Source organism: Megalobrama amblycephala, linkage group LG1 (assembly GCF_018812025.1).
Source record: "Megalobrama amblycephala isolate DHTTF-2021 linkage group LG1, ASM1881202v1, whole genome shotgun sequence".
In the NCBI taxonomy this organism is placed as follows: Eukaryota; Metazoa; Chordata; class Actinopteri; order Cypriniformes; family Xenocyprididae; genus Megalobrama; species Megalobrama amblycephala.
The window spans coordinates 61,039,549-61,052,107 of NC_063044.1; the positions used below are offsets into that span (position 1 = coordinate 61,039,549).

Below are 12,559 nucleotides of genomic sequence, written 5' to 3' on the forward strand. Positions count from 1 at the left end.
TTGTGTGCCTGATTGGTCCAGATGCTACACAGAAGTCTCACTCATTGAGTAAATTTCTTGGGTTACATGCTAGTCATGCTATTGTCATAAAAATCCTAGTAATTAGAAAACAATTATCACTAGTACAGAAACTGCAGGCCTGTGATACAGCAAAAGGGAGGTGAGCTCTATTCTTTAATAGGAGTAGCACACATACTCATGGGAACACAACAGTGTATTTAAAGACCATGATTTGTATCAAGCTTTCATTACACTCCAACAACACATCTTATCTAGAAAAAAAAAAAAAAAAAAAAAAAGCATTCTATTCAGTAATGGGGAGCACAGATTAAGTAGTATGGGTAAATTTAATATAATATCTGTTTATGTATGAGTTATGTGTGGATTTTATGCTTGTCATATGATGAGTCAATCCATTGTGCTTCTGAACTGAAGTGTCAGAGGAAGCTGTATTTAACTGTCCAGATTTACGTCACAGTATAACAATGCAAGAAACTTCAAAATTAAGGTAAACTCGACAATGTAGTGAGAGAGACCATAATGTTTGAAATATGTTTTTAGATTCAGGAAAATGTGAAAAGTAAAAGAGCTTAAAACAGTTTATTATGTATTGTTAGTAGTACTAGTAGTAGTATCCACAATGTCATTGCTGATATTTTTTATGCACAGTACAACTTATGACTAAAGTGTATTTTGGTGTTCTTAAAAGGTAAATCTGATCAATTATAATCTTGATCATCTCCATTTGTTTGAACAGAACACTGCTTGCACAAAAGGAGTTTTCAGCATGAAGGACTTTACTGCACAAAATATCTCATTTACAGACTTCAAATTAAATGGTTTCTACAGCCTGGGAGAATGGAGGCCTTTTTTATTTATCCCTTTATTTCTGATGTTTTTATTGGCTATAACTGCAAATACTATTCTCATATATTTAATAACAAGCCAAAGGTCTCTGCATTCTCCTATGTATGTACTAATAGGTTTAATGGGTGTTGTAGACTTGCTCTTGCCAATCTTTTTTGTACCTAGCATGCTTCTTAACTTTTTATTTAATTGGAGTGGGATATCTCTGACTGGTTGTTTAATACAAATGTTTTGCCTTCACTTTGTTGGAACATTTCAAACTACTTTGCTTTTTTGGATGGCACTGGATCGTTATTTTGCAATATGTAAACCTCTTTACTATCATAAATACAAGGAGATCTCGAATTTTCTAAAGTTTGTTTTTGCACCGCTAATCAGAAATGTACTCCTGATTGTCATCATTGTTTCTCTTGCTGGAAGACTGTCATTTTGTGCTACAAATGTGATCGATCACTGTTTTTGTGAACACATGGCATTGGTTCAGTTAGCATGTGGAGATATATCTGTCAATAACATTGTAGGATTATTGACTGTTTTCCTTGTACCAACTGCTGATTTTATTCTCATTATTGCTTCCTATGTTGTGATTTTTACCTCCGTATTCAAATCTGGCAAAGCTCACACGAAGGCCTTAAACACCTGCATTACTCATTTAATTGTCTTGTCAGTTGCTTTAACTTCTGCCTTGGTTGCATTTTTGTCATACAGAATAAGAAACAACATTTCCTCCAACAACCGCATAGTTATAAGCATCATGTACTTATGTTTTCCAAGTTGTTTTAACCCAATAATCTATGGATGGAGAACAAAAGAAATAAGACACACATTTCTGAAGTGTATAAGCAAAAAAGTCTTTACTTTTTGAAAAATGAATGGTTTATAAATGAATGGATAATATGTGATAATTCATTTAAAAATTAAATTAATAAATATACAATAAAGACAGATACTGCATAAGTATTTATATAGGCCACTATACATATGTCATCCACTTATATAATTGTAAATAATACAATTAACAATAAAAACACATTTATCAAAATGCTTTTTCAATAAACAGTAATATATTAAAGTCTGCACTGTTAATGAACATTAGCCTTATAGCATTAGCATTATATTTCCTATAAATGTTGTTTTTAAACAACTTATTCAAATCATGTTTTCAATAAACAGCATTTTCAAATCAGTTGTTTTCAATAAAGATATTATTCAAATTTTGTCTTGTAAATAAACATATAAATCATTCTACTTGTTACTTATTCTATGTAATTATACACATTTGTATGCTTTATTGTGGAGTTTACACACATAAGCAGTTCTTTTTAGACTTTTGATAAAAAAGGCTAGCATGGTTCCAAATGCCATAACTTTGAGATATCAGCACAAAATTTAGCCCACATGCAATTGATTACGATTTTGACTGAGACTTGATTTTATGACTTGTCATATTTACTTTCTAATAGTCACCATGTCAAGCATAAATTATAACAAAATAAATCAATACAATTGCGTCAGCTTTTCTGGGGTTTACTCAGAAGTGCCGTAACATAAACAGGGCCTGTGTGGGCCAAGGAACACCCAGACTGTCAGCCTTGCCCACCCTGTCAAACCATACTGGATGCCTGTGATCTTCAGGCCCTTAGACGGCACTGCATCAAATACAGGAATGCTACTGTAATGGAAATCACAACATGGGCTCAGGAATACTTCCAGAAAACATTGTCGGTGAACACAATCCACCGTGCCATTCACCGTTGCCGGCTAAAACTCTATAGGTCAAAAAAGAAGCCATATCTAAACATGATCCAGAAGTGCAGGCACTGGGACGCCATTTCATCCGGACTAAAGAGGACAAGGACAACCCAAGTTGTTATCAGCGCTCAGTTCAGAAGCCTGCATCTCTGATAGTACAGGGTTGCATGAGTGCATGTGGCTTTGGCAGCTTACACATCTGGAAAGGCACCATATCCAAGTTCTAGAACAACATATGCTCCCATCCAGACGTCGTCTCTTTCAGGGAAGATCTTGCATTTTCCAACATGACAATGCCAGACCACATACTGCATCAATTACAACATCATGGCTGCGTAGAAGAAGGATCCGGGTACTGAAATGGCCAGCCTGCAGTCCAGATCTTTCACCCATAGAAAACATTTGGCGCATCATAAAGAGGAAGATGCGACAAAGAAGACCTAAGACAGTTGAGCAACTAGAAGCCTGTATTAGACAAGAATGGGACAACATTCCTATTCCTAAACTTGAGCAACTTGTCTCCTCAGTCCCCAGACGTTTGCAGACTGTTATAAAAAGAAGAGGGGATGCCACACAATGGTAAACATGGCCTTGTCCCAACTTTTTTGAGATGTGTTGATGCCATGAAATTTAAAATCAACTTATTTTTCCCTTTAAATGATACATTTTCTCAGTTTAAACATTTGATGTGTCATCTATGTTGTATTCTGAATAAAATATTGAAATTTGAAACTTCCACATCATTGCATTCTGTTTTTATTCACAATTTCTACAGTGTTCCCAACTATTTTTGAAATCAGGTTTGTATTATGTCTCATGTAATCGCTCAATCAGTGTTTCAACCACGGAAAGATGTCAATAAAACAGCTTGTAAACAATATGTCAGATGCTACATATTACATATATATAGACAGAGTTGACAGTTACAGAAAAGTTGAACTGATCGTTTTAAAGAGGATACCTATGGAATCATGCAAGACATCAGCCATAGATATGGGTAGGTTTTTAGTCTGGCCCACCATGGCATGGTTATGCAATATTTGCATTGAATATAAGGGGGTTTTCTGGACTGTGCATATGCCACATATATTGTATGTACTGTATTAGCAACGGTAGGTTGCCGATAAAGGACTCAAACATTGTGATTTCGATTAGTGATATAATGATTGTTGAGTTGGATCTCTTTCCTCTCCTGATTTGTTTTTGTTTTCATTTTCCAGCATATCAGCTGATCACACTCCACATTCAGAGTAGGTGCTCATCATCTGTCAAAAAATTTCACTCTTTGTCTAGACACCCCTTTAGCCTCACCCCTTTGACCCTCGCGGATGTCTGCCGGCCACACAAACATAATAAAACATAAAATAAAGTCCAGGCCTGGTCCTCTCTCCTCCTTCACTGTCGTCGCTCCTCCTTTTATGCTCCCGGAGCTTCTCTGTGAGAGACTCAAGACCGGTGCGCATTCGCAGGTGATGCTCGTTATCACTTGCATTACCGGCCTCGCGCCGTTCCCTCACGGCTCTCGCCCGCCCTGCTCGTCACATAGCCCCATCGCCCCTCGCAGGCCGGGGGGTACTCCCGCGTCTGCGCTTACTCCCCCCCGGGGGCCTGTCTCGGCGGCCGTAGCACCTGGGGGTAAGGACAGACGAGACGAGAGAAAGGAGACAGAAGCAAGGGGAGCGACAGGACGAGAGAGTGGAGAGAGGAAAAAGAGAAAAAAAAATTCTGGGTCCGGCTCCCAGACACACTGCCGCTCGGTCCTCAGCCAGCCAAGAGGCTCTTCCTCGCGGTGCCATGCGATGGCACTGGATGCTCGGTGGACGGCCCAATCCTTGACCGCATCCTGGTGGCCGGCGATGGCTCCTCCGGTTGAGGGAAGCCGGCAATGAGTCCGCTGTCCCCTGCTCCTCCCCCTCATGGCGGATGGTAGCAGGCTCCGGCCCACGGCAGAGAACGGCACTCCTCCACTCCCTCCAGGACGTCAGTCCACCCCACCTTGTCCCAAGAGCACGGCATCCGGGTTTCCGTCCCACCTTTTACAAGGCTCCAGGTACCACTGCCTCGGGAAGCCTCTCGCGGTCTTCACTCCTGCGCTGTCCCAAACTCCGCAGCACCACGATCCCCCTCAGCAGTGAGGGCTCTCTGACTGCATGTCCCTCCTTTCTCCCGGGTTTCAGCACCAATGGAACACAGTTCGTAGATACGGGAAGAAGGAGGCGGGAACCGGCGAACATTCAACATAACTTTAATTCCAAAATAAACAAAGAACAAAATGAAAGTTGTAGTGATTTTGGACTAGCCTCACCCGAGGGTACCACAGATTTAGTGGTTTAGATGATTCCTTCCAATATTTTCGGGGCACCAGTCAAGTTTCACCTTGATAATAAAGAACAATCATGGAAGATTGTTGACTGAATTACAATTATATGAATTGGAGGAAGTTCATCATCTGACCAATCTGAAGGATTTGTGAGATATCGTTAACTTGTAGAGCCTCTTACTGTATTATCAACACAAGGAAGACACAAGTGTAATAAATGAATTTTATTAACAAAAGGATAGACAAGAGTAACTAACAACTACTGAGTGGATAAAGTGCAAAAACTAATAAATGCAAGTGGATGAGTTGAATGTTACTATGGCAGTTACAAGTTAATCTTATGGAAAGATAAACTGTAGTTTCTCTAGAAGAAATAAGGCAAACCTTATTCTGAATTCGACAAATAAACCGAGAGATTATTTGTTATCAATTGATATCAGCTATGCAAGATCTAATGCAAATTAGATAATCATATACTGACAGTATACACTAATGCCAAGATCTCTAGAAAGAGGTTTGGTAAGTGATATTTACGTCTGCCGGTCGTGCTGAATCCGAAGGTGACGTCTTCCACTTGTTGAGCTGAGCAGCGTTGCAGTGGGAAGAAAGGAGTTTCCGTTTTACAGCCTTGAACACGAAGTACTTGTGAACGTTGAACTCCTGGAGCACAGAGAAGGTCTTTTCCTGGAACACGCAGAAGAAGAAGCCTTGAAGAAGCCTTGAAAGTTCTGATGTCTGTGCAGATGATCCTTATTCTCTGGAACACGCAGACGGAAGGATCTTTAGATTCTGAAGTAGAGTGCAGATCCGGAACACGCAGATCTGGAGGATCTCTGATGAGAGGATTGAAGTTGGTACAGAAGATATCTTGAAGATGGGGGGCTAAGCTTGTAGTTGTTGTCTCTGTTGCAGTTTTCAAACTCCCCAAATTCACTTCTTGCAGAACTTCCTTGTTTCTCTCTTTAGAGCTTCAGAGTCTTGAGAGAGCAACTTCACAACTCTGTAGAGTTGGACTTAGCACATCTTGGGACCAGAACCTTGAACCGGGACTGGAACAAGAACTGGAGCCTGGAACCAGAACGGGAACTGCAGCAACCCAACTGGAACAATTATCTGTCCCAGAAACAAGTCTTTTAACCTGTCCTGCAAATTTGCACCTTTCAGATGCACTGTTTTGATTGGCTGATGCTTCAGAGGTGGCCACTGGATGGCCCCCCTCTTGTGAGGTTCTGTGTTAAAGTTCACGTTTAGAACTTTTTAAGGTTTTTCTGTAATCCACTTTCCAAACCAATTTCAGTACCCTAATTGTGCTGAAAACATGCCTCGAGTTATATTGACCTTTTACCCATGTATTAATGTATACCTTGGTAGACAAGTTTGTAAGTTTGCATGTAACAAAACAACTCATGAAGTATATAGAGTTCTTGATAATAAAAATGGAGAAGATTTGCTTTTTGTCAGGGTTTTTTGTGTCCTTTGTGACTTAAGTCACATAGCAAAACCTGTCTGGTGAGTGGAGTTCAGTTTACACCTCAGCTAACAGAGGACTGGGGTGATCAATGGGGGAAATTTGAATTAGCTTGCTCAAAATGCTAATGTCATCTTTCTTCCTTTCCTCAAATGGTCAGGGTGATTGTCTTGATAGGCTTATCTGCTAGCCCATCTATTCCCTTGTTTGCTTCTCTTGGAGGTGTGAGTTTTGGAGTCCTGTGCTTTTCATCGTGGCAGATGAGGTGATGAGGGGAGTCTTCCCTCATGTCTGCCTGCTGATCACTACAAAGTAATGCCGGCAGACCCTCGCGGACGTCTGCCAGCCACACAAACATAATAAAACATAAAATAAAGTCCAGGCCTGGTCCTCTCTCCTCCTTCACTGTCGTCGCTCCTCCTTTTATGCTCCCAGAGCTCCTCCATGAGAGACTCAAGTCACATGAGGTTTTGAAGCTGGTATGCTGGTTTGAGCTGGACCAGCATGGACCAGCATAGGACCAGCTCAGGACCAGCATGGACCAGCATAGGACCAGCACTTGACTGTTTAAATGTGCATTTTTGTGGTTTTATGCTGCTTCAGATTTTGTTTCTGTGTCACCTTTGCTGTGTAAAGATGCCTTTAGATGTAAAATCATTAAAAATGCCTTCAGGGTTTACTAAAAGTAGAAAGCCAGTAGAAATTTGCAAAACCAAGGAATGGTTTTAGGACTTTGTGAAAGCCAAGCATCGACCAGTGAGAATTGATCCTTACCTTTGCGGGGATCATGGAAATACTTTTCACTAGGTGATAAAGTCCAAGAAAGGATCCAACAGGGCATGGAAAAATAACTTGGGATCCTGGATGTGTACACAAAGATGATGTATTGTTGCTATATATGACGCTATAGTTGAAATGGTTGTCTTGCATTTCAACTCAAAATGATGGATGTATAAAAAGAAAAATATGGAAATTAGTGGAAATAAGTTAATGCAGCCTCTTATTTACATGAGGTAATCATAAAGCTGTTTGGTTAATATTTTTAATGTATATAATCATAATACATTTTAAAATTGTATTGCTGTAATGGCCGATTTCAAATGTTTACATGCTTTTTACTCTCTTTCTCCTTTCGCTGAGGTGGAGCAGAGATGAAATATTGTTCTTGTAAATACTTCCCAGCATTTCAGTATTAAAAGTGTACTTGAAATGCATGCAAACTACAGTGAAGTGCAACAGTTATCGTACAGTGTTCACAGTGGTCAAAAATGATTTAAACAGTGAATTTTGTATTGATATCCTCTTGTAAACTCAGAGATTTGGATTCGGACGGCAATTAAATTACCACACAACCTTGGCGTTTGTCAAAAAACAGTAGGTAATTCGGCTGGGGATTTTTACGCTGGTGGTGGGAGAAAACCACTGACATTCTGAATTCGAACAGCAATAAAATTACCGACTAGCCCCTGTAAATGTTGAAAATGTCCCCATGAGAATCAATTACCAACCGAATAGGGCTAAAAGGAAGAGATGGCCTCAAAGTGGAGAAGTGGGGGAAAGAGCCAGTGGAGGAAAGAAAGGTGGTTTAAGACTGTGATAATGGTAATGCCCCTCTTGACGACCAACTCTGCATTAATTAAGAATAAGCTGCATTCATTCCAAATCAGATCACCAGAACAAACTTTTGTCTAATGTTTAACGGTGCCCTCGAATGAAAAATTGAATTTACCTTGGCATAGTTGAATAACAAGAGTTCAGTACATGGAAATTACATACAGTGAGTCTCAAACTCCATTGTTTCCTCCTTCTTATATAAATCTCATTTGTTTAAAAGACCGTTCGGAGCATGGAACAAAATTTGTTCTCCGAAGAACAGGCGAATCTCAACATAACACCGACTGTTACGTAACAGTTGGGGTGTACGCCCCAATATTTGCATATGCCAGCCCATGTTCCCAACATTATAAAAGGCATTAGACAAGGGCAGCCAGTATTAGCATCTGGATCTGCACAGGTGAATCAACAGACTAGGTAAGCAAGCAAGAACAATAGCGAAAAATGGCAGATGGAGCAATAATAACTGACATGATCCATGATATAATGATATTTTTAGTGATATTTGTAAATTGTCTTTCTAAATGTTTCGATAGCATGTCGCTAATGTACTGTTAAATGTGGTTAAAGTTACCATCGTTTCTTACTGTATTCACAGAGACAAGAGCCGTCACTATTTTCATTATTAAACACTTGCAGTCTGTATAATTCATAAACACAACTTCCATCCATCCATCCATTTTCTTCCGCTTTATCCGGGGCCAGGTCGCGGGGGCAGCATTCTAAGCAGAGACGCCCAGACTTCCCTCTCCCCAGACACTTCCTCCAGCTCTTCCGGGGGAATCCCGAGGCGTTCCCAGGCCAGCCGAGAGACATAGTCCCTCCAGCGTGTCCTAGGTCTTCCCCGGGGCCTCCTCCCGGTGGGACATGCCCGGAACACCTCCCCAGGGAGGCGTCCAGGAGGCATCCGGAACAGATGCCCGAGCCACCTCAGCTGGCTCCTCTCGATGTGGAGGAGCAGCGGCTCTACTCCGAGCTCCTCCCGAGTGACAGAGCTCCTCACCCTATCTCTAAGGGAGCGCCCAGCCACCCTACGGAGGAAGCTCATTTCGACTGCCTATATCTGGTCCTGTAAACACAACTTCATTCTTTATAAATCTCTCCAACAGTGTAGCATTAGCCATTAGCCACGGAGCACAGCCTCAAATTCATTCAGAATCAATGTAAACAATATAACAGTATACAATACTCACATAATCCGACGCATGCATGCCACATGCATGACGAACACTTTGTAAAGATCCATTTGAGGGTTATATTAGCTGTGTAAACTTTGTTTATGCACTGTTCAAGGCAAGCGCGAGCTCCGTGGGCATGGAGCACGAGAATTAAAGGGCCAGTAGCCCTGAATCGGCTCATTTATAATGATGCCCCAAAATAGGCAGTTAACAAAATGAATTAAAAAAAATCTATGGGGTATTTTGAGCTGAAACTTCACAGACACATTCAGGGGACACCTTAGACTTATATTACATCTTTTTTTAAAAAGTTCTAGGGCACCTTTAATACATGCTGTTCAGTACCAACATATTTTTGGTAAACTAGACAAATGTTTATATGCTGGTTCATGATGCAAGTCACAATGTCATAAACAATCTCAAGGTCCTGATGTGCCCTTAGATTTTCCATATGTGAAGAAAATGACTGTTAGGTTTTCATGTTTCATGTTCTGTGGAGTGGTTATTTGCCTTTCTACTTCTGTTTAGTTCATGTGCTTACTTTCTGTTTCCTAAGAGAAAGTAAGCTGATTACAGTTTGTTGCCATAGTTACTAAATAGTTCCCCATGATTTCATTTTGCTCCCTTTGTTTGCCCTTGGTATAAATAGCCCTGTGTTTTAATCACTCCTGGTCAATTCTCGTTTATGCATTGTGTAGTTTGAGTTAATTCTAGTGTTTTCCTGAGTTTTTGAGTTTAATAAAGATTGTTATTTGGATCTCCTTCATCTTAGTGCTTGATTACAACCACACCTAACAATGACCATTGTTACTATTATTTATTACAACCATGGCCATTAGGACTATAAACAAAGACAAAAACATTTGAAGTAACAAACTGTCCAGTGATAATGCAAATGGATTGTGATGATGATTTGCTGTAGTTATGGTATCATTTGTAATAATCTGTGGTGAAACAAAGTCTAATTAACTCATGTAAGATAACTTGGCCCCTCTGGTGATGTCACAGGTATCTCTTGGTCCACTCTGATCTTACACCTGTGCCCCTTGAGTGTGCCCCACCTAGTGCTATTTGTTGCGTTTATTAGCAAGATAGTAAATTTGACCTTGACTATAGTTACAGCAACAAAAACTTAGGGGGTCCTTTAGATTAATCTAGCCAAATAAACAGACGAGTAATGAGGAATGAATTAGAGCTATAGAGATTTTAGAAGCATACTCAGGATTAGGCCTGCCACAAGACAAGGGGAGGTGAAAACATGATGCTTATTGTCAGTGTTGGGGAAAGTTACTTTTAAAAGTAATGCATTACAATATTGCGTTACAACATTAAAAAAATAAATAAATAAATAAATAAATAATAATAAAAAAAAAATAATTTCATTACTTAGTTGCTTTTTTATGAAAAGTAATGCGTTACATTACTTTTGTGTTACTTTTTCTCACCTGGGCTGGGCTGGACTGGGCTTGCTTGTTTTTTAATAACAACAAAAAAATTTGTATTTTTGGCAAATATTAAGGTGTATACACTCACACGATATGTATAGCCCCTGTATCAGTGCAGTAATCTGTCATGTACAGAGGACAAAATCCCCTGCACTGTAAGGCTTGATTTTCCTGCTAAACAAAAACAGAGATCAAGCATCCTGCAATAAAATAATAAAACTCATTTGGAAAAAGATCTCATAGAAGTAGTAAAGGACAACGCCTTGCCCTAACCCCAAAAGGACAACGCCTCCCCCACCACACGCACACAAACACATCTTCCCTTCCCCCTGACTCAAGTCGCTGAAAATTCTTCAAGACATATAATGTAACTTGTGTATCTATTGTTTTTCCCTTTTTATGTTTGGTATCATTTTAAATGTCTCAGTGCGATTGGTAAAATGGTCTCAATTTCACAGCAGTCACTGGTATTATGAAGAAGATTGAAAACTAAGGGAAATTCTGTCCTCTCTTTGGGTGGTGCCTTGTGTGAAAACCCACTCCTCTTCCCCCAAAACAGGTGTTGGTGTAGTAAATATTTATAACCCTTTCTATTCTAGTCTGTATATAAGGTAAACTGCAACACAGTCAGGGGGGATCTTCTGTAGCCAGAAACCCCCACACAGTGATGGACAAGTGTCTTTGAACACTAGTCCACCACTGTGTGTATATGCATTTCAATTGATGTTATGCATTCATTATTTCTGAATTGGCTTCTAATTGTAAAACTATGGAATTGACATTTTTACTTGACAAATAAAATGTTATATTTGATTTACTCTGGATTCTTCTGAAATCATTATGACCAGTACATTATTGGAGTCCATCTTTCCACAAATCTGCGTCAGGATGGATTAAAATTAAAGGCTCAATGAAAGGAGCATGTTGCACATCATGGGACCTTTTGATTTTTGTTTATCAACTGGCTTAGCAAGTTGCAGTATTGTGACTAAGAAAACTGTGTTTTTGTATGAACAAGCATGTGGTGGTTCGACTGAAATGCATTAGTAAACTCTGCACCCTCTGACTAAGACCAGAACTGGCGAGTTTGTGATTGTGAAAAGCATTAAACGGCCAAAGTGACTTTTCTAAGTGATATGGGTCCGTAATGAACGAATAATTGAAAATATGAGATACCCAGAATAATTAAATATCTAAATTACTACATAACAAATGATTAATTTCTAATTGGAAACACACCCTAAGAATAAGAATCATTTGAAATTGGAGTCAGATTAAAGGAGTGAAATTAAGTGAACTTCACAGAGGCGCTGAAAAGGCATACACGCGTTAACCTTCGCCCAGGCCGTCGGATTCCGTTTTTGGGCCGATGGGGGGTTCCTTACAGCACTCACACAATATGTGTAGCCCATGTATCAGTGCAGCGGTCTGTCGTGTATGGATGACAAAATTCCTTGTCACTTTCACTATAAACAGCCCCCTGTCTCAGTGCAGCGGTCTGTCGCGTACAGCAGACAAAATGCCCAGCACCTACACGATATAGGCTCCTGTCTCAGTGCAGTGGTCGGTCATGTACAGAAGACAAAATTCCCTCTGCTCACCTCACATGTTTTAAGCAGCTCCCTGTCTCAGTGCAGTGGTCAGTTGTGTACAGAATAGCAGATGCTCAGCACTTTGAGCAATGACTGCAGGGGTTCCCAACCACATTCCTGGAGCCCCCCAACTCTGCATGTTTTCCATGTCTCCTTAACCAAAAACACCTGATACAGATCATCAGCTCATTAGTAGAGACTCCAAGACCTGGAATGGGTGTGTCAGACGAAGGAGAGATACAAAATATGCAGTGTCAGGGGGCCTCCAGGAATGTGATTGGGAACCACTGATCTACTGCATATGTAAACTGATGCATTCACGA

The 12,559-nt window shown here is 40.2% G+C and overlaps 1 protein-coding gene across 1 annotated transcript; it reads left to right on the forward strand.

Moving 5' to 3' along the window:
• The first annotated feature begins 228 nt into the window (after positions 1-228).
• On the forward strand, positions 229-2,546 carry LOC125250288 (olfactory receptor 52K1-like). Its single transcript, XM_048162793.1, has 2 exons — positions 229-508; positions 758-2,546. The coding sequence occupies exon 2, from the start codon at positions 788-790 to the stop codon at positions 1,730-1,732; it is 945 nt and encodes a 314-aa protein (XP_048018750.1). The 5' UTR covers positions 229-508; positions 758-787; the 3' UTR covers positions 1,733-2,546.
• Positions 2,547-12,559: the final 10,013 nt, after the last annotated feature.

Coding starts and splice junctions, on each gene's coding strand:
- LOC125250288 (XM_048162793.1), top strand. CDS start 788: ATGAAGGACTTTACTGCACAAAATATCTCATTTACAGACTTCAAATTA.